Here is a 23,067-nt window from a genome sequence, read left to right on the forward strand (position 1 = left end):
CAGAAGAACTAGTTGGTGGTGGACAGGGAAGCCTGTTGTGCTGCAGTCCATGGGGTCGTAAAGAGTCGGACACAACTGAGCGACTGAACAGAACTGAACTGAGAAGAACTAGCTTCCCAATGTTCCCCTGGTCCCTGCACCTGCATGGCCTTGAAGAGGGTGACTCCCTTTAGTTCCGACCCCACAACGTGACCCCTGTCAGCACGCCTCCCCACACCCTTATAACTCAGCACTATTAAGGCCACACAGGAACCCCACAGCAGAAGCTGGGCCACTCAAGAGCTTGAGGAAACTGCCTTCTGTTGTCTCCCCCATCACCAGCGCCACCTCATGGTCTGTGAAACCTGAAACCCACGTGGGGAACCAACTTTCTCCCTGCATGGATTTCCCTGTGCTGTGCAGCCCCGGAGGACTGTGGGGAGGGTCTCAGCTTGGTGTCACCCTGAGGAAGGTGGGGGCTTGAAGCAGGGAGGACCCAGCTCCCCAGCTGGAAGTCAAATCAGAGACCTATGCTTTCATCTGCGTTAAGCTACTGGGTCTTCACATGAGGAGACTGTGGCAGAATGCTGATGGCCACTGCTGTGGCTTCTGGCCACTCTGCCCATGGGGACCACACTCTGTGCCTCGGGGGATGGCTTGGACTGAGTTACTGTACTTCCTGTCAGAGCGTGACGTGCCTCATTAGATGGGGTGTTGGTCTGACTCGGCGAGCAGCCTGTCAGGCCACCCTGCAGGGTGACAGGAAGTGCCCATGTGCCATGGTCACGGGAAAAGCAAGGCCTTACTTTCTTCCCCTTCCCATCTGCTAATTTGATTTGCCGTGTTCAATTTGATTTATTATTGGAAATCACCTTAAGCTGTTTTTATGGCATGGAAGGCTATAAATATATATGCGGTTAGACCCAGAGCACTCAGCAAGCTGGTCCTTCTCCAACAGTAACTGAGATGGTCTGACGTGTATTTTTGGTTCTAAACGACCCCAGCTGACCTCCTGCAGTGCTTGGATTCATCCAATAACCATCAAGTTTGCTTTCCACTCAGCCTCGCATAGACACATGAGCTCAATGTGCATGGCTTTGCTACACTTTCTGTAAATGAAGGTGAGGGTGAATTCCTGTAAATGTACAAAATGTTGAGCAGAGACCAACACAAACTTGCTTTTTTCAAACTGTAGAGAGAAAACAGTTGAATCTAGTTTAGGTTTTTCGTCTCCCTTATTTTATTAACCATGCTCTAACCAACTGAGCTAACTGGCCCCTTCCCCTTATTTTAAAGCTGTCATAGTTTCAATGGGCCCTGAAGATGCAGGTTTAGCCCAGACCTTGACCAGCACGGCCCATGGACGAGATTGCTCCCTAGCACTCCACTTAGCATCCACTTGCTGGAGGGTTCTGCTTCAGAGTCCAGGTGTTTTGAAAATTCCCCAGGAACATGTATGAAATATTTTTGGTTTGAAACCAAACTCAAAGTTTGTGTAAGGACAACATCCTTCTTTGAGGAAGGCATTTCCTTTTGTTCTTTTAAAAAATATATTTCATTTATTTGGCTGCACCAAGTTATAGTTGCAGTACACCAACCACCAGCTCTTAGTCGTGGCATGTGGGATCTAGTTCCCTGACTAGGGATCAAACCCCGTCCCCCTGCATTGGGAACACCGAGTCTTAGCTGGACCACTAAGGAAGTCCCTCCTTGTGTTCTGATTCAACCTATCAATGGGGGTCTCTGAAGACTTGTATCATGGATGCTAGCATGAGTTGAAGTTCAGAGTCACCTGGCCACAACTTTCTCACATTACTACAGCCTGAGGGGGCAGAGTGTAATGGACACAGAATCCGCCATGAGCTGGTGAGTCAGACTGAACGTTGTGATGCTGGGATCTTTTATGTCCAACGTTTCCCTCAGGGAGTTTGGTTAGATGGTAGATGTGTGACTGTGTGGAATGGGTCTGACAGTGCTGGGCACTGTGATGGCTACAGGGCCATGATTTTGAACAAAATAACCAGCACGCCCTGGCGGCCAGAAGGAGAAGGGAACCCGCAGACGAGGTGTTAAAGATCTATTGCAGATGCTCCTGATACAGCCTGATACAGCGAGAATGGCGGCCTGGCTTGCGGGGGTCTATTGCCAGTTAGGAGCATGGAGGGGTCAATCCTCAGCCTGAAAGACGGCTAGCTGGATGGCCTAAGTCCAGTTTCTTCTCTCCATCCACCCTCTCTTCCCCGAGTCGACCTGGCAGCCTTGGTAACGCTCACTTGTCCAGTCACTTCTGGCTTCCAACATTCTCTCAGTGCTCTCAAAAAAAGAAAAAGGCCAAGGTAAAACCTTTCACCACATAGTCCTTCAGGTCCATCGACTCCCCCAGCATCCTCATCTGTGTGCATCCATCCCAGCTGTGCTGTCTCTCCTCATGTGCATGAAGGCCTCCCGCCACCGCGTGCCCTCGTTGGACTTCCTGCGAGAGAGGGACCGACCAGGCTGCGGGGCTAGGCACCCTGGCCTCCTCCACCCCCGCGACGTCCACCACAGCCCTTTGCCATCTCACATCAAACTTCTGTGACACGTGGCCATTTCATCACCAGCTCATGGGGGAGTGGATCAGTGCCCGGGCTGAGGTTTGGGGTAAGGCCACATTTACTAATGAGCTATTTGTGTTGTTTGTAGAAGATTTCCCATCCTCAGGGTGGCGTTCAGCCTGTGAGGAGCTGTGGGGAGAGGAGATGGACGCAGAGGAAGAAGGGCAGGTAAGGCGCTGTGCAGCTCTGCCTCTGGGAGAACTGTACACGGTCTGGGGATGACCTGGGGTCTGATCACATATCCTGACCAGGAGGAAGCTGGAAACACCCAGGCAGGGAGGGGCTCTGAACATCTTCTGTTCAGTTTTGAGGTGATCGCTTCCTCTTGGACCATGGCATGGATCCCACATGCTGCACGAAATGGGCAGGACTTTGATTCTGTAGCTTTCTCACCTAGCAGATCCAGAGGATGAATTTGGAAGGGCCCTGGCTTCCCTGGTAGCTCAGCTGGTCAAGAATCTACCTGCAATGCAGGAGACCCCGGTTCAATTCCTGGGTAGGGAAGATCCCCTGGAGAAGGGATAGGCTACCCACTCCAGTTTTTTGGGGCTTCCCTGGTGGCTAAGACGGTAAAGAATCTGCCTGCAATGTGGGAAATCTGGGTTCAATCACTGGGTTGGGAAGTCCCTGGAAGAGGGAATGGGCTACCCACTCCAGTATTCTGGCCTGGAGAATTCCGTGGACAGAGGAGCCTGGCAGGCTACAGTCCATGAGGTCCTAAAGAGTGGGACACGACTGAGTGACTTTCACTCTTATTTATCTGCAAACCCATTGTATCAAAGGTGTTAAGATGTGTGCTTGATACTTGGCAGGTGACATGAAAAACGAGACTGACTTTTGGTCAGGTGCCTTCAGGCTCCAGGATCTTATCTCGCCAATTAGACTCCTCCCCAATCATACTGGAGAATTCCTTTTTCGCTACAAAAGAAACACGGCTAATGTCGATTTAAGTTCAACACGCCAGGAAAAGGAAGAAATCTGTAAAAATCTTTCCCGAGGCTGGTTGACTCTCAGAATTAGAAAGGGGAGTAGTGGGTGTGAACAGCCTGCCTGCCCATCCCTGTGTACATCCTGCCGGCACAGGATGGCTAACTTATGATTTCAGCCTTACGGCTCGCTCTAAATTTATTTGTTCGGAACACGTTTCTCAGGCTGAGCCTTTCGAAGACTTCCACCCCCAGAGGGGCGAGGCCTGGCAGGGAGGGAGTTAGTGTTTTCTCAGTTTAGAATTCTTTTTGAAAACACCAGCTTGCCTGCGTGCAAACGCATCCGGGCTTTGGATGTAGCGGGCTGAGTCCTTCCGCTTTCCTTCTACGTTGTTACTCAGGGCTTACCACCAACCGAAGTAGTTTTGTGCTTTGCGCCTCATTCGTCATTATTTGCGTGCGAGAATGTGATAGATGGGGGTGTGTGCATCACAGGTGCCCAAAAAGCCACGACTAGGGAAAGAGGGCCAGAGTCACGAGGCAGTGGGTCAGGTGACAGCAAGCGCATAAAAAGTACCACAGGAAAACGGAAGAGGCTTGGACGAATCTGGGAGGACTTCCTGGGGAAGGAAGCGTTTAACCCTGGGGTGAATTTCCCTGACCACGTGGCAGACCGGAAGAAAGCAAGAAACTGAGGCAGCTGCTCCCACTTGGGCCTCTCAAGGTTTCTACCTGTCTGCCTCTGGGCAGTAATGCTAATACCCGCCAGAGGCTGGGGCCTGATTCGGATGAAGGAACACAGGCACACCCTGCACCTGTCTGAGTCCTGGGCCCAAGCCCGGCTGCCTTTAGGACAGAAAAAGAGTTCTGGGGCTGAGGGATATAGGCATCTGCTTTCTGATTGGCCTCAGTTTGGTGTTCCATCTCATCTTGCTAATATATGTTGATGCATTCACCCACTTTGTGAGGAATAAATGAGAGGTTACATCATCTGGCACAAGCTGTGTACAGGTAAAGTCTCAAGGCCATTCCATTGACCAGACCCACACATGTGCATTCATCTGTCCCCTAGAGGACCCTGAGACTTAGTGTGAGGAGCCTACTGGGGAGCGTGTTGCAGGGAGCAGAGGGTGGGAATGGGGCCACTGGTGCTGGTGAAGCCCCTATCAGAGCAATGGAGGCCAGACTCTGGCCCTGGAGGGAGCATAGCCATTTTTATGGGGATGTCCATGGAGCCCAGGGTGGACTAGGGGCTGCAAAATGACAGCTCTAGCTGAAGGCTCACAGCATGACTTGGTCTCCAGGCTTGTCTCTCTGAATCCTCTCCAAATCAAATTTTTCTCTTGGGGCTCTCTGAGCAGCCGTCCTAGCCTGATCTTTGGACAGCAATCTCCTGACCCAAGCAGCAGAGCCTTATTTACAGGTGGGGTTCCTAACCTAGCAGGTGAGTAAAGGGATCCGTAGGTACCAGCTCATAATTACCTCTCACCAGAGAGGAGCATCCTAGGTTCTCATTACTTCTCAGGGTTGGCTCCTCACCTGTGGAATAGGGATGGAATCCCTACAAATGGCTTGTTTAGAGTCTTAAACCTACAAAGTGCTGGGGCTGCACCTGGTTTGCCAGGTAACACATAGTATGTGTTCAGCAAATCTGGATAGGGTCTTTATCATGGATTTAATTTTGCAGTTCACTCACTCTTTCCAAATTTCTGTATATGATAATACCGACTGTTGATTGACATTATTCTAATTATCAATATCAACCAGTTCCATTCAGGACAGGTTTTCTAGCTGAAAAGAAACACTGGTTTGATGCAACAAACTAAAGTTACTGAAAATTGAAATTTTTGGTAATGTAGCATTGATTTTCACTTACGCCAATATTATCTGGTATTTCATTCTATCTTCTTGCTTTGCTAATTGCAGCTGTTGCTGATAATAATAATGATGATAATAATAATACCAACACTATTATTGAATACTTGCTATATTGCTCTAAACATGTCATTCATTCATTCAACAAATTTTTATTGATCACATGTCGTGTTCAGTCACTATTTAGATATTAGGAACAGGACACTAAATAAAAACTAAACTTCTATTGCAGGGAGAGAGAATAAGCACATAGACATATCAAAAGAAGGATGAACTTATAGTTTTCTTAGTTGACAATAGTCAAATTTCAGCAGTTTCATGTTATTTGGCATAATAATTTCAGATAGCGATGAGAGCATGTGGTTTCTTGTCTCAGAATCCTTGGGAGGTGGACTGTGTACATTTTGGAGATGAGGAAACCAAGGATCAGAATGTTTACAAAAACTGTCAAAGATCACAGTGCCAGGAAGTGGTGAAGTTGAGACTGGAACCAGAGCAAGTCTGAATCTAGAGTCAGGAGTCACCCACTGCTACTTGAACAAGAGGGTTGCATCCTTAGGGAAGCCACAAATGCTGGCAAACTCCAGACACACACTGGGCAGGGGGGCACCATTGGCAGATGGAAATTCCTTGTTAATTAACAATTCCTTTCCCAAACACAGTGACATGATGGCCTTGAGCAGGCCATGGAGAAAATGAGGCACTTGCAGTCCGGTTGGGATGAATGGGGCAAATACACATAAGGAAAAGGGTCAGCTGTGGGGCAGAGTGGGCTCTTCAAAGACTGTGCTGCTTGCCTTCTACTTGCTTTATTCATCCTGGGAGTGCTTGTCCTGTGCTTCAGCAACTCTTCATTGAATGTCACTAAATTATAGAAGTAAATATAATACAAGTGTTTTTTTTTTTTTTAAACTTTTCATGTAAATAGTTTGTAGAAAGGATGAGACTCTTGCCACCTTAACTAGCTCAAAGTGAGTAGGGTAGGTTAGAATGGGGAGAGGTGGGGTGGAAAGGGGGTGATTGAGAGGTGATAGGATAGATGAGTTGAGGAAGGGTGGCTAGGTGGGGGTTTTGGAATGGGAAACGCTGAGTAGGGGTGGGGAGAGATAGGGCGGGCTGGGTAAGGTGGAGGGGGCTGGGAGGAAAGGATGAGATGCCATCTTTCTCTCCAAAGGGTTTTAAGTGAGTCGTCTTTTCTCACCTTGACCATTGGGATAAACTAGAATCAAAATTGCTGGGAGAAATATCAATCACCTCAGATATGCAGATGACACCACCCTTATGGCAGAAAGTGAAGAAGAACTAAAGAGCCTTTTGATGAAAGTGAAAGGGGAGAGTGAAAAAGTTGGCTTAAAGCTCAACATTCAGAAAACAAAGATCATGGCATCCGGTCCCATCACTTCATGGCAAATAGATGGAGAAACAGTGGAAACAGTAGCAGACTCTTTTTTTTGGCTCCAAAATCACTGCAGATGGTGACTGCAGCCATGAAATTAAAAGACGCTTACTCCTTGGAAGAAAAGTTACAACCAACCTAGACAGCATATTAAAAAGCAGAAACATTACTTTGCCAACAAAGGTCCGTCTAGTCAAGGCTATGGTTTTTCCAGTAGTCATGTATGGATGTGAGAGTTGGACTATAAGGAAAGCTGAGTGTCGAAGAATTGATGCTTTTGAACTGTGGTGTTGGAGAAGACTCTTGAGAGTCCCTTGGACTGCAAGGAGACCCAACCAGTCCATCCTAAAGGAAATCAGTCCTGAATGTTCGTTGGAAGGACTGATTTTGAAGCTGAAACTCTAATACTTTGGCCACCTGATGCGAAGAACTGACTCATTTGAAAAAACCCTGATGCTGGGCAAGATTGAAGGTGAGAGAAGGGGACAACAGAGAATGAGATGGTTGGATGGTATCACTGACTCGATGGACATGAGTTTGAGTAAACTTCGTAAGTTTGTGATGGAGAGGGAGGCCTGGCGTGTTGCAGCCCGTGGGGTCGCAAAGACTCAGACACGACTGAGCTACTGAACTGAACTGAACTGAGTCTGATTCTTGGTGTTTTTTTCCCCCCCTCAACTGGAAAATATGACATTATTCTACTTCCTCATTTCTACTTTCATTTCAGACAGTGGTCAACACGTTGTCAGGATGTCCTTATCACCGTAATTTTCTGACAAGATGCTTAGGAGATCAGCTTCAAGATAAGTAGCTGTCTCTCCCAGTGAGGGCATAGTGCCCAAGAGCATGTAAACCTCCAACCATGGGACCTGTTCCTGGGAACCTGGGTAGAGAGATCTTTCTACTGACAGTCTGCTGGGTGGGAGTGTCAGTGTCCGCTGGACTTGCATGGCATGGGCTTGGACAGCCAGTTGGCTGCACACATGAGCCAGGATCTCATGGGATGTGGGGCTAGGAAGGGTGAGTGGCTAGAATAAGTTCAGATGTCACTGAAACACAGAGAAAGGGGTTAGACACAATGTCTAAGAGTTTAATGCTGAACTAGTTGAGGACTTGGCAGAGCCTCACTTTCCAAGCCTCGAGTTTTTTTTTTTTTTGGTTACTTATTTACTTCTTTAGCAACTAGCTCTGTCTCCTAGCGAAAGGTTTGTTTAGTAAAGACATATCACTCTTTGAAGGGAAGACAGAGAAAACAGGAAAATTGTCAATTACCATAATCTCCTCCCATGGAGAGAATTCTGCTGCAGTTGGCTGGGGCGAGGCCTGGGTGATTCCCAGGGTGGCCTGATAATATCTCTGGATGACAGCAACAGGAACGGAAGATCTTTTTCTCTTCTTTACCATATTACACCACCTGGAAAGGACTCTTCACCTAACCCGGGCTCCACTGTACTCTGGATTTCTTGAAGAATCTAGCAAGCTGGAATACAGGGGCCCCACAGATATGTTCTGACCTGGGACAGGGTCCCCAGAGATTTAATGACACATACACATATCATCTCATTTTCTAGAGTGGTTCTCAAACTCAAACATACATCAAAATTACCTGGAAAGTTTGTTACAACAGATGGTGGGACCTCACCCTCAGAGTTTCTGATGCAATAGGTCTGGGGTGGGGGCTGAAAATGTGTATTTCTACCAAGTTTTCAGAGGCGGATGCTGAGGCTGCCAACTCAGGTACCACATTTTGAGAAGCAACATTCCAGAGTTCTATTTTTCACTTCTGAACCATTTGCAACTACCATGTATGAAACCACAGCTTTGAAAATAGGTCTATTTATTTTTTTTCCAGTGTTTCCACTCATCCAACAATTATAAAAATGGAGAGCATTCTCGAGTTCATGGTTTAGAATGGTTTAAATAGAATCCATAAGATGAATGTGTGGCATTCATTCCATACTCTCCTTAAGGACCATCTGGCGTAGTGTATATTTATAATCCTCATGCCAGAAGCACGTTTGTGTAAGAATGTACCCCCCTGATTGCTCCTTTTCTGTCTCTTTCTCTGAGTTCATTTACCCCCAAGTATATCGTTCCATAAGGAACTTTTTGCTCTTGCAGAGAGACACTAGTGTTGGAGGTTCTGGAGTCAGATTTGGCTTCTATTAGGCTGAGTAACTTTCCAGCTTGTGATCTTGTGCAAATAGCTTATGTTCTCTGTGTCTCAGTTTCTCTGTCTTTAAAATGGGAATCATCATGGTGCCTCTTTCATAGGATTGAGAAGAAATTGCGTTGATATCTGGAAAGCACTTAACATGTTGTCTTGTACATGGAAGGGCTTAAGGCATGTGAATATCATACTGATATTTTCATTTTTATTATATCCCCTCTTTGTTGGTAATCTCACTGCCTTAAATAACACTTCTAGGTGTATAAGCCACAAATCTGTATCTGTACCTCTGGATCTTCTCTTAGGTACAGCCCTGTATTTTTAGCAACTGATGGACCTGTGTCTTCTTGCTCAGTAAGTTGCCAAGTCCTAAGCAACCTATCTCTGACTCTCTGTTCTGTTTATGTCTCTCCATTCTCATCTCTATTACCATAGTTGGGTCCAGCTCACAACTCCCTGAATGTTTGTCACAACTACAACCCACGCATTCTCTCAAAGTAGGAACCAGGGAGTCAGTCTAATATCATCTCTCTTCCCTGTACAGTTACCAATGCTGTGGTACCAATGCTTATCCTTTGGAAGCCTCCCTAGTAATTTCTCTCCTTTTTTCTAGTCTCTCTTGCCTTCAGTTTTATTTGTATTTGCTAATCCATTAATGTGCCTAAAACATATTACTTCCTATTAAGTTTCATTGTCTTACCCACTACCTGCAGAATACAATGAAAAAAAATTTAACTTAATATTCAATGTTCTATTTTAGCTGCCCCAGCATACCTTTCCAAATATATTTCTTATACTCCCCATTATGCTTCCTTTGCACAACCACACCAACCTACACACTGCTCCATTCTCCTGGTCCACTGTGACACCTTGAAGTGGAATATTCAGCCATAAGAAGTATTCATTTTTAGCCTGAGCTATAAGACCACTTTGTCTGAATTGCTTTGTAGGCTTTTACCTTATGCACATTGTATTAGACTTTTAAAGACACAGGCCATATTTCATCTATTCAAATATCATCTATATATAAAACACTTCTTTTTTTTATAACCACTAAAAAAGTCACTGTCAATTAATATATGACGCAATGCTTTCACATCACTTAGATTCAATTTACATATATTGAAAAAGCTATTTGGATATTTTGCAGACACAGATTTATATCATTGTAATACTTGTACATTTGTTAGAAGGAAAATATAAGTAATATGAAAAAAGATGTTCCTAGAAATTTCTTCTAATTCAGAGTCTGAATAAGGTGAATCATTTTTTTTTGACTCCAAGTCTTGTTGTCTATGTTTTTCTAAATTTTATTGTCCTTTAGGTTATTTCAAGAGCATTAGAAGGCAATAAAATTAGAATCAGGAAAAGAATAGAAAACAAGTTTGAAACTGAAAGGTAGTTTTTTAAAAGGCACTAAAACTGATAAACTACTACCTAGATTGGTCAAGGAAAGAGAGAGAAAATTCAGTTTACCAGTAACAGGAAGGAAGAAGGGAACATTACTATAGATACTACAAACACTGCCACGATAGGAAGGGAATATTATGGACAATTTATGTCGACAAATTGAATAACTTAGATAAAATGGTACAACTGCCAAAGTGGCTTAAGGGAAAAATAGATAAACATAATAGGTCTGTATCTATTAAAGAAATTAAATACATGGTAAAAGCAATAAGCAAATCTTTCCATAGAGAAAACTCCAGGGACACATGATTCCATTGGTAAATTCTACCAAACATTAATGTTTAAACAATAAATATAGTTTATTGTTATCTTTTTGATACATTGTACATATATGATACATATATGATACATTGGAGGGGTTATCTAAGGCTTGTAAGGTTGGTTCAACATTTAAAAAAATCCATGTAATTACACATATCAGCAGACTGAAAAAGAAAAAGAAATATGAAAATCTCAATAGAGGAAGAAAAGCCTTTGATGAAATTTAAGACACATTTGTGATAAAAACTCTCAGCACACTACCAATAGAAGGAAACTTCCTTAATCTGATAAGACATCCACAAAAACCCAATAGCCCATACCACAATTAGTGATGAAAAATTAAATATTTTCCCTCTAATATCAGGAACAAGACAGGAATATCTACTTTCACAACTCATATAACATTGTACTAGAGATTTTAGTAAGATAATAAAAAAGGAAAAGGAAAAATCATACAAATTAGGAAGAAATAAAGCTGCCTTTATTTGCAGATTATATAATCATTCATAAAAATTCCTGAAGACTCTATACATAGAAGCTACTAGAACTAATAAATGAGTTTAGCAAATTTGCAGAATACAATTGATATAAATATCAGTTGTATCCTGTATTTTTACATACTAACAAGAATTAGTTGAAAACTGAAATTTAAAAAGAACCATTTACAATAGCACAAGACATGAAATAGTGTTAAATTAGGAAAATATGTTAGATTTATATGCAAAAACTTCTAAACATTGATGAGAGAAATTTTAAAAGATCTAAATAAGAGGAGAAATGTACTGGGTTCATGGTTTGGAAGACAGAATGCTTAAAATACCACATCTTTATATGTAGTCGCTTGATATATTTTAATACAATTCTAATCAAAGTCTCATTAAGCTTTTTGTAGAGAGCAACAAGCTGATTCTTCAGTATATATAGGATAATCAAAGACCTAGAATAGTCAAAACAATTTTGAAAAAGCCATACAAAGAGAACTTGCACAAATTTGCAGTAACCAATATAGCACAATGTTAGCATAAGGACACAAGGACAGACATGTAGAGTTCAGAAACATATGCACACATATGGTCAATTTGTTTTTGACAAAGGTGTCAAGGTAACTCAATGGAGAAAGGATGGTCTTTTCAATAATGCTGCTGAGACAACTGCATATCTACATGCAAAAACCAAGAACAACACAAACAACAATGGCCTTCTATCACCACTTACAACAAACTCCCTCACACATATACAAAAATTAACTTGGAAACACAAAAGTTGAAATGCCTTGTAGTCTTAAATCCAAATGCTAAAACCACATAACTTCTGGAATGAAACAGTTGAAATAGTCTTTGTAATCTTGGATTAGGGAAAGACTTCTTAGAACATGAAAAACACAAATCACAAAAGAAAAAGGATAAATTTGCTTCATCAAATTAAAAATTTTCTCTTTGAAAAACATAGTTAAAAGAATGAAAGACAAACCACTGACTGGGCAAAAATATTTACAAAACATGTATCTGGTAAAGATGTGTATCTGCAACACAGGAAGAAGTTTTGCAACAAACCAGTTTTTAAAAATGAGCAGGTGATGTGACTAGCACTTCACCAAAGAAGAAATATGGAAGACAAATAAACACATGGAAAGATGGTCAACATTGTTAGTCATTGGTGGTGGTGGTGTAGTCGCTAAGTTGTGTCCAACTTCTGAGACCAGACCTGATGGACTGTGGCCTGCCAGACTTCTTTATCCATGGGATTCTCCAGGCAAGAATACCTGGGGTGGATAGCTATTTTCTGCTCCAGGGGATCTTCTCCATCCAGGATTTGAACCCAGGTCTCCTGCATTGCAGGCTGATTGTTTACCCACTGAGCAATGAGGGAATTAGGGAAATGCAAATTGGGGCTTCCCCAGTGGCTCAACACTAAAGAATCCACCAGCAATGCAGGATCTGCCAGAGATGCACGTTCGATGCCTAGGTCAGGAAGATCCCCTGGAGGAGGGCATGGCAACCCACTCCAGAATTCTTGCCTGGAGAATCCTGTGGACAGAGGAGCCTAGCAGGCTGTAGTCCATAGGGTCACAAAGAGTTGGACACAACTGAATTGACTTAACATGCACACAAATGCAAGTTAAAAATGTGTTGAGTTACCACTACACACCTACTGAAATACCAAACAACTCAAAACAAAACAAAGCACCCTGGCAATACCAAGGGCTGGCTACGATACGGAGGAGCAGCTGTAACTTTCAACAGGGCTGCTGGGCATGCAAAGTATTGTTACTTTGGGAAAAAGTATGGCAACTTCTTATACAGTTAGTCACTTACCATATGACCCAGCAATCCCACTTCTTTTTATTTTAAAGAGAAGTGAAAGCATATCCATATAACACACAAAACCCTGTATGAAGGTTTATAACAACTTTATTTGCAATTGTCTCAAATTGGGAAAAGCTCAAATATCTATCTACTGGATAATGGGCAGACCAAATTGTATGTCAACATAATGGAATGAAAGTGAAAGTCGCTCAGTCATGTCCCACGATACAGTCCATGGAATTCTCTAGGCCAGAATACTGGAGTGGGTGGCTTTTCGCTTCTCCAGGGGATCTTCCCAACCCAGGGTTAGAACCGAGGTATCTCACATAATGGAATACTACTGAGTGATAAAGAGGAACAAAATCTTAAAAAATTTTATAGTCAGCATGCTGTACATTGTATCCCCAGAACTTAGTTACAGCTACAAGTTTGTATCTTTTGACTGCTTTCACCTATTTCCCTCAACCTCTCCCCTCACTTCTGGCCACCACCAATCTGTTCCCTGTTTTTATGAGTTTAATTTTTTAGATATTACAAATAAGTAATATTATAGAATATTTGTCTTTCTCTGTCTGACTTACTCAGTTAGCATGATGCCCTCAAGATCCATCCATGTTGTCATAAATGGCAGGATTTCCTTTTTTTTATGGCTGAATAATGTTTGATTGGATATATGTCCCCTGTTTTTTTAATCCATTCATTTATTGATGGACATTTAGGTTGTTTCCAAGTCTTGGCTGTTGTAAATAATGCTACAGTGAATAAGGGGGTACAGATGGCTCTTTGAGATAGTTATTTTATTGTCTTTGGATATATACTCAAAAGTGGAATTATTGAATCACATAGTAGTTCTCACAGCCATGTCCATTGAGTCAATGATGCCATCCAATCATCTCATCACACTCCGGGAGATAGTGGAGAACAGGTAAGCCTGATGTGCTTCAGTCAACCTGGTCTCAAAGAGTCAGACACGACTGAGCAACTGAACAATAACAACATGCTAGTCTATTTTTAATTTTTTGAGGAATCTCCACACTGGTTTCCATAGTGACTGAACTAATTTACATTTCCAGCAACAGTGCACGAGGATTCCCTTTCTCCACATTCTCAAAAACTCTTACCTTTTCTGTTTCTGATAAGAGCCACTCTAACAGGTTGGCACCTGATATCTTACTATGGTTTTGATTTGCGCTGCTGTAATGATTAGTACTGTTGATCACCTTTTGATGTCCCTATTGGCTACTTGTATGTCTTCTTTGAAAAATGTCCATTCAGTTCCTCTGTCCATTTTTTAATCGTATTGGGTTTTTTTTTGGCTATTGAGTTGTGTGAGTGCTTTATATATTTTAGATACTAACCTTTTATCAGATAGATGATTTGCAAATACTTTCTCCGATTCTGTATTCTGCTTTTTCATTTCGTTGATGGTTTCTTTTGCTGTGCAGAAGCTTTTTAGTTTGAGGAAGTCCCACTTGTTTACTTTTGCTTTTGTTACCTTTTATTTTGGTGTCAAACCCAAAAAATCATTGACAAGACCTATGTCAAGGAGCTTATCCTCTGTTTTTTTTCTTTTAGAAAATTCAGGTCTTACGCTCAAATCTTCAATCCATTTGAGTTTATTTTTGTGTATTGTGTGAGATGGTCCAATTTCATTCTTTTACATGTGACTGTCCAGTTTTCCCAACACCATTTATTGAATATGTTTTCCTTATTGTATATTCTTGGCTCCTTTGTTGTAAATCAGTTGACTATATATGAATGGGTTCATTTCTATGCTATCCGTTCCATTTTTATGACTATGGCTTAGAAGTCAGGAAACATTGTTTCCAGCTTTGTTCTTTCTTAAGATTGCTCTGGAAACTCTGGGTGTGTCATGGTTCCATACAAAGTTTAAGATTGTCTGTTCTTTTTCTGTGAGAAATGCTCCTGGAATTTTGATAGAAATTGCATTGAATCTGTATAATGCTTTCGATAGTATAGATATTTTAATAGTATTAATTCCTTCAGTCCATGAGCATGGAATATCTTCTTTTATTTGTGTCTTTGATTACTTTCATCAGTGTCTTACAGTTTTCAGTGTACAGATCTTGCACCTTCTTGGTTAAATTTATTCATACCTGTTTTATTCTTTTTGATGCAATTGTAAATGGGATTGTTTTCTTAATTTCTTTCTGATAGTTCGTTGTGCTTTTTGTGTATTGATTTTGTTTCCTGCAGCTTTACTGAATCTGTTTATCAGTTCTAACAGTTGTTTTTTCTTTTTTTTTGGTGGAGTCTTTAGAGTTTTCTATACATAATATGTATGTATTTAGAGTTTTCTATACATAATATGTATGTATATTTCTGACATATACATAATATGTCACTTGCAAATAGAGACAGTTTTAGTTCTTCCTTTCCAATCCAATTCGGATGCTTTTTATATCCTTTTCTTGCCTAATTGCTCTGGTTACAGCTTCCAGTACTCCGTGGTATAAAAGTAGTGAGAATGGGCATCCTTGTCTTGTTCCTGATCTTGGAGCTTCAGGCTTTTGCAATTAAGTATGATGTTAGCTGTGGGCTTGTTACATATGTCTTTTATTATGTTGAGGTATTTTAATTTTTTTGGTGAGAATTTATTGAGGGTTTTTGTCATAATTGGATACTGAATATTGTCAAGGTTTTTTCTATGTCTACTGATATGAACATTTCAATTTTTATCATTCTTTTTCTTAATGTGTATCACATTGATTGATTTGCAGATGTTGCTGCTGCTAAGTCGCCTCAATCGTGTCCGACTCTGTGCGACCCCATAGACGGCAGCCCACAGGCTCCCCCGTCCCTGGGATTCTCCAGGCAAGAACACTGGAGTGGGTTGCCATTTCCTTCTCCAATGCCTGAAAGTGAAAAGTGAAAGTGAAGCCACTCAGTCGTGTCCGACTCTGATCGACCCCATGGACTGCAGCCCACCAGGCTCTTCCGTCCATGGGATTTTCCAGGCAAGAGTACTGGAGTGGGGTGCCATTGCCGTTGAACCATCCTTATATCTCTAGAGTAACTCCAACTTGATCATGGTGTATATCCTTCTTTTAATGGTTGTTGAATTTAGTTTGCTAATATCATGTTGAGGATTTTTGCATCTATGTTCATCAGGGGTACTGGCCTAGGCTTGCTTTTCTTATGTTGTCCTGGTCTGGTTTTGGTGTCTGGATAATGCTAGCCTCATAAGATGAGTTTGAAACTTTCCCCTCCTCTCCTGATTTTTTGGAAAACTTTGAAAAGAATTAGTTTTAATTCTTCTTTAAATATTTTAAAGCTGATTCATTACATCTAAGAGTTGAAATGTGGTATTTTAAAATATTTAACAGTGTTGAGTTTATGGGTAGGAGTTTACACTGCTTCTATACACTCCAATGAAGCCATTTGATCCTGGGATTTTCTATATTAGAAGTTTTTGTTTTTTTAATTTTTATTGGAGTGTAGTTGCTTTGTTGTGTTAGTTTCTGCTGTACAGCAAAGTGAATCAGCTATATGTATCCATATATCCCCTCTTTTTCAGATTTTCTTCCCATTTAGGTCACCACAGAGCACTGACTACGGTCCCCTGTGCTAGACAGTAGATTCTCATTAGTTACCTATTTCATACACAGTAGTGTATCTATGTCAATCCCAATCTCCCAATTCATTTCATCTTTCTTCCCCCTTTGGTGTGTTGGGAAGTTTTAAATTACTGATTCTATATTACTAATGGTCTGATCAAGAAAATCTTCTTACATGCAATAATAGAGATAAATTTCAAAAGCACTGTGCTGAGTGAAAGAAGTCAGACACAAAAGGCTACATGCTGTATGATTGATTTATATGATAATCTGGAAAAGGTGAAGTTAAAAGCAGAGTTCAGCTCCCTAGTTGCCAAGGTCTGGAGGAGGGAGAAAAGGAATGACCACAGAAGGGACATATGGACCCCTTTCAGGGATAATGAAAATAGTCTCTCTCTTGATTTTATTATGGTTACATTAGTGTACATACTTTTCAAAATCCATAAAACTGAACATCTAAAAGAGTGAATTTTACCTTATGTAAATTTTATTTCAAGAGATCTGTCTTTCCACTATTGTCTTAAAATTTTTTTGTCTTGAAATTGTTTTTTTTTTTTTTCAAACTAATGATACTTATTCTGCAAATTATGATGCGTATATGCAGGAAATGGTAACTACATCATAAATGCTGCCTGGCCCACAGAAGTTTTGGAAACATTAAAATACGAAAAAAATATGCCTTTTAGAATCAATGCATTGGGATTCCTTCTCTTCCCTAGGGAAGGGAACACTTGAAGCTTCTAAGACCCTTCATGGCATCTTTGGAGACTGGCTTTTCCTTACACTTCACAATCTTTGGTTAATAATTATTGAGTCATTTAATGCTTTTTACATTAGAGAGGCTTCTTAAACCTGAACTAATAGGTAGGGAATTTTATGCCTTTGGAGACAAAGGGAATGCACAAATAATAATCAGGCATAAGATTTTCATGAAATAGCTCTATTCTGTGGATCAAAATGTATTCTTTTTTCTGAGTATAAAAATAACACCCCAAATTAATGTATGTCTATTGGTACAACATTGGAGTGCATAGAAGCAGTATAACCTCCTACCCATACACCCAACACCGTTAAATATTTTAAAATACCACATTTCAACTCTCAGATGCACTCTTTTCACATATTAACATCTCTGAAATCTGGATACATTTATACTGAGTCATATCTTAACCTCTTTCAGTTCAGTGGACTGAAGTTGTATCAGTTCAGTTCAGTTGCTCAATCGTGTCTGACTCTTTGCAATCCCATGGACAACAGCATGCGAGGCCTCCCTGTCCATCAGCAACTCCCGGAGTTTATTCAAATTCATGTCCATTGAATCAGTGATGCCATCCAACCATCTCATCCTCTGTCGTCCCTTTCTCCTCCCACCTTCAATCTTTCCCAGCATCATGGTCTTTTCCAATGAGTCTGTTCTTCGCATCAGGTGGCCAAAATAGTGGAGTTTCAGCTTCAGCATCAGTCCTTCCAATGAATATTCAGGACTGATTTCCTTTAGGATGGACTGGTTGGATCTCTTTGCTGTCCAAGGGACTCTCAAGAGTCTTCTCCAATACCACAGTTCAAAAGCATCAATTCTTTGACACTCAGCTTTCTTTATAGTCTAAATCTCACATCCATACACGACTACTGGAAAAACCATAGCCTTGACTAGACAGACCTTTGTTGGCAGATTAATGCCTCTGCTTTTTAATATGCTGTCTAGGTTGGTAATAACTTTTCTTCCAAGGAGTGTTTTTTAATTTCATGGCTGTAATCACCATCTGCAGTGATTTTGGAGCCCTCCAAAATAAAATCTGTCACTGTTTCCATTGTCTCTCCATCTATTTGCCACGAAGTGATGGGACCAGATGCCATGATCTTAGTTTTCTGAATGTTGAGTTTTAAACCAACATTTTCACTCTCCTCTTTCACTTTCATCAAGAGGCTCTTTAGTTCTTCACTTTCTGCCATAAGGGTAGTGTCATCTGCATATCTGAGGTTATTGATATTTCTCCTGTGAATCTTGATTTAAGCTTGTGCTTCATCCAGTCCAGCATTTCTCATGATGCACCCTGCATATAAGTTAAATAAGCAGAGTGACAATATACAGCCTTGATGTACTCCTTTCCCTATTTGGAACCAGTCTGTTGTTCCATGTCCAGTTCTAATTGTTGCTTCCTGACCTGCATACAGATTTCTCAAGAGGCAGATCATGTGGTCTGGTATTCCCATCGCTTTCAGAATTTTCCAAAGTTTGTTGCGATCCACACAGTCAAAGGCTTCACACAGTCAAAGGCTTTGGCATAGTCAATGAAGCAGAAATAGATGTTTCTCTGGAACCCTCTTGTTTTATGATCCAGCAAATGTTGGCAGTTTGATCTCTGGTTCCTCTGCCTTTTCTAAATCTAGCTTAAACATCTGGAAGCTCACCGTTCACATATTGTTGAAGCTGGCTTGGAGAATTTTGAGTATTATTTTACTAGCGTGTGAGACGAGTGCAGTTGTGTGGTAGATTGAACATTCTTTGGCATTGCCTTTCTTTGGGATTGGAATGAAAACTGAGCTTTTCCAGTCCTGTGGCCACTGCTGAGTTTTCCAAATTTGCTGGCATATTGAGTGCAGCACTTTCACAGCATCATCTTTTAGGATTTGAAATAGCTCAACTGGAATTCCGTCATGTCCACTAGCTTTGTTCGTAGTGATGTTTCCGAAGACCCATTTGATTTCGCATTCCAGGATGTCTGGCTCTAGGTGAGTGATCACACCATTGTGATTATCTGGGTCATGAACATCTTTTTGTATAGTTCTTCTGTGTATTCTTGCCACCTCTTCTTAATATCTTCTTCTGTTAGGTCCATACCATTTCTGTCCTTTATTGTGCCCGTCTATACATGAAATGTTTCCTTTGAATCTCTAATTTTCTTGAAGAGATCTTTAGTCTTTCCCATTCTATTGCTTTCCTCTATTTCTTTGCATTGATCACTGAGGAAGGCTTTCTTATCTCTCCTTGCTATTCTTTGGAACTCTGCATTCAAATGGGTGTACCTTTCCTTTCTGCTTTGCTTTTCACTTCTCTTCTTTTCACAGCTATTTGTAAGGCCTCCTCAGGCAGCCATTTTGCTTTTTTGCATTTCTTTTTCTTGGGGATGGTCTTGATCCCTGTCTCCTGAACAATGTTACAAACCTCTGTCCATAGTTCTTCAGGCACTCTATCAGATCTAATCCCTTGATTCTATTTGTCCATTCCACTGTATAATCGTAAGTGATTTGATTTAGGTCCTACCTGAATGGTCCAGTGGTTTTCCCTACTTTCTTCAATTTAAATCTGAATTTCGCAATAAGAAGTTCATGATCTGAGCCATAGTCAGCTCCCCGTCTTGTTTTTACTGACTGTATAGAGTTTCTTCATCTTTGGCTGCAAAGAATATAATCAATCTGATTTTGGTATTGACCATCTGGTGATGTCCATGTGTAGAGTCTTCTCTTGTGTTGTTGGAAGAGGGTGTTTCTTATGACCAGTGCATTCTCTTGGCACAACTCAGTTAGCCTTTGTCCTGCTTCATTCTGTACTCCAAGGTCAAATTTGCCTGGTACTCCAGGTATCTCTCGACTTCTTACTTTTGCATTCCAGTCCCCTATAATGAAAAGAACATCTTTTTTGGGTGTTAGTTCTAGAAGGTCTTAAAGGTCTTCATAGAACCATTCAACTTAAGCTTCTTCAGCATTACTGGTTGGGGCATAGACTTGGATTACTGTGATATTGAATGGTTTGCCTTGGAAACCAACAGAGATCATTCTGTCATTTTTGAGACTGATTCCAAGTACTACATCTCAGACTCTTTTGTTGACTATGATGGCTACTCCATTTCTTCTAAGGGATTCTTGCCCACAGTAGTAGATATAATGGTCATCTGAGTTAAATTCACCCATTCCAGTTCATTTTAATTCACTGATTCCTAAAATGATGTTCACTCTTGCCATCCTGTTTGACCACTTCCAGTTTGCCTTGATTCATGGACCTAACATTCCAGGTTCCTATGCAATATTGCTCTTACAGCGTCGGACTTAGCTCCCATCACCAGTCACATCCACAACTGGGTGTTGTTTTTGCCTTGGCTCTGTCTTTTCATTCTTTCTGGAGTTATTTCTCCACTGATCTCCAGTAGCATATTGGGCAGCTACCAACCTGTGGAGTTCATCTTTCAGTATCTTACTTTTTGCCTTTTCATAGTGTTCATGAGGTTCTCAAGGCAAGAATACTGAAGTGGTTTGCCATTCCCTTCTCCCATGCGTCACATTTTCTCAGAACTCTCCACCATGACCCGTCTGTCTTGAGTGGCCCTACACAGCGTGGCTCATAGTTTCATTGAGCTAGACAAGGCTGTGGTCCATGTGATCAGATTGGTTAGTTTTCTGTGATTGTGGTTTTCAGTCTGTGCTCTCTGCTGGAGAATGATAAAAGGCTTATGGAATCTTCTTGATGACAGAGACTGACTGAGGGGGAAACTGGGTCTTGTTCTGATGGGCGGGGCCATGCTCAGTAAATCTTTAATCCAGTTTTCCGTTGATGGTTGGAGCTGTGTTCCGTCCCCATTATTTACCCGGGACCAAACTAAGTGGAGGCAATGAAGATAATGGTGACCTCCTTCAAAAGGTCCCATGCATGCACTGCTACACTCAGTGCCCCCAACCCTGCAGCAGGCCACCACCGACCCATGCCTCCACTGGAGACTCCTAGACACTCCTGGGCAAGTCTTGGTCAGTGTCTTATGGGTCACTGCTCCTTTCTTCTGGTCCTGGTGCTCACAAGGTTTGTGTGAGCCCTCTGAGCATCTCTGGTGGGAATGGGGTTTGATTCTAAATGCAAATTCGCCCCTCCTAGCGTCTTGCAGGGGCTTCTCCTTTGCCCTTGCTGTCATTGCTGAGCATGGGAATATCTGCTGATTGCTCATGTCAGCTCAAGTAGACAACTTTGACCCTCGATGGTCAGTTCACCAACCATTCAAGGGAATGTAAGTCTTCAAAATGGGTCAAAATCCTTCCCCCAAGACCTTTTGGAAAGGTCAAGCATTAACTCTTGCATAATAGGCCTCAGTGGCTTGGAAGAAAATACCAAAATAGTAACAGAGCATTCATTTAAAAACTGCTGTCTCACCTGCATTCTGGATGGCTCAGAGGATGATGTTGCATAGAAATGCACAGATACCAACAACTGAATCATAACATGATTCAGAAGTGTTGAAACCACAATGGCAACCCACTCCAGTGTTCTTGCCTGGAGAATCCCAGGGATGGGGGAGCCTGGTGGGCTGCTGTCTATGGGGTCACAGAGAGTCAGACACGACTGAAGTGACTTAGCAGTAGCATGCATCAATAAGTCTAAAAAAGTTCTCTAAAAGTATAAAAGACAAATTCTAAGGGATGAAGTATTGTGTCACAGTTTTCTCTTTAGTTGTGGGACATACAATGAGCATTTTTTATTTCTGAGACATACCATGTGATCTCTTTTGCAATTGGGTTCATCTTCAATTTGACTAAGGATAACATTTCCTTCATCTTTTCTGTGCATTTTAAAACATTTTTGCTTGTGATTTTAAGCAGAAAATGTGTAAGAATAGGACAAAAGATCCCTGCCAATCTTTAATTTTTTTTTCTGAACCATTCAAAGCTACGTAAGAGTGTCTTTCCTCAGGACGATAACATTTCCTTACATATCTGGAGTACAGTGATCAAATCTGCAACTGTAACACTGATAGAACAGCCCATCTAATCTACAGCCCATCTCCACATTTCATCAATTGTCCCAGTAATGTCTTCCACAGCTGTTTTTGCCCAGTCTAGAATTCCATCCAGGATCTCACATTATATTTAGTCATCATGTTTCTTTGGACTCTTTTAATTTGGAACAGTTACCTAGCCTTTCTTTGTCTTTATTGAGGCTGACATTTATTAAGAGTACATGCCAGTTACTTTGTAGAATTTACCACACTTTTAATTTTCCTGTTGCTTTCCCGTGATTCATTTTGGGTTATATTTGGCAGCGAACAATAGAAATTATTGTTTCCTTCTCAGTGCATGACCTTAGGAGATACATGATGTAACTTTTTCCATATTAGTGACATCAACTTTGATGAGTTAGTTTGATACAACTATGATGGTTTACTTTTCTTATACATTGTTGATAGAGTAGTGTTCAGACTGTATATGAAAGGTTTGTTCATCTTTCCTCCCTTAGAATCATAAACATATGTCATTATTAAAAACTCTCAGTGTATGTTATTATGCAAAAAGAGCAAAGTCTAAAATGTCTGAATGCAGTCAGGGTTGAGCCAAGTTATCTTGGAAGTTGGGTTTGAGTTTCCTTGATGAGTTCACAGGGAGGCATTTTCATGGCCCACAAAGCCAACAGACTGTCCCTAGTAGAGACTTAGGCCCTGAGCCAGTACATGCTGCTGCTGCTGCTAAGTCGCTTCAGTCGTGTCCGACTCTGTGCGACCCCATAGATGTCAGCCCACCAGGCTCTCCCATTC

The 23,067-nt window shown here is 41.5% G+C and overlaps 1 protein-coding gene across 6 annotated transcripts in view; it reads left to right on the forward strand.

Annotated features, from left to right (window-relative positions):
• Window positions 1–23,067, forward strand: part of SHC3 (SHC adaptor protein 3) — a 191,692-nt gene that overhangs the window by 57,929 nt on the left and 110,696 nt on the right. For 4 of the 6 annotated variants that reach the window (XM_059889513.1, XM_059889512.1, XM_059889511.1 and 1 more), the window contains 2 exons: window positions 2,225–2,315; window positions 2,662–2,741. The exons of the other annotated variants lie outside the window; for them this stretch is intronic. In XM_059889513.1, the coding sequence (XP_059745496.1) occupies window positions 2,225–2,315; window positions 2,662–2,741 (171 nt within the window). The remainder of the gene's footprint in view (window positions 1–2,224; window positions 2,316–2,661; window positions 2,742–23,067) is intronic. 6 annotated transcript variants of the gene reach the window in all.

This window comes from Bos taurus, chromosome 8, assembly GCF_002263795.3.
Source record: "Bos taurus isolate L1 Dominette 01449 registration number 42190680 breed Hereford chromosome 8, ARS-UCD2.0, whole genome shotgun sequence".
NCBI lineage: Eukaryota > Metazoa > Chordata > Mammalia > Artiodactyla > Bovidae > Bos > Bos taurus.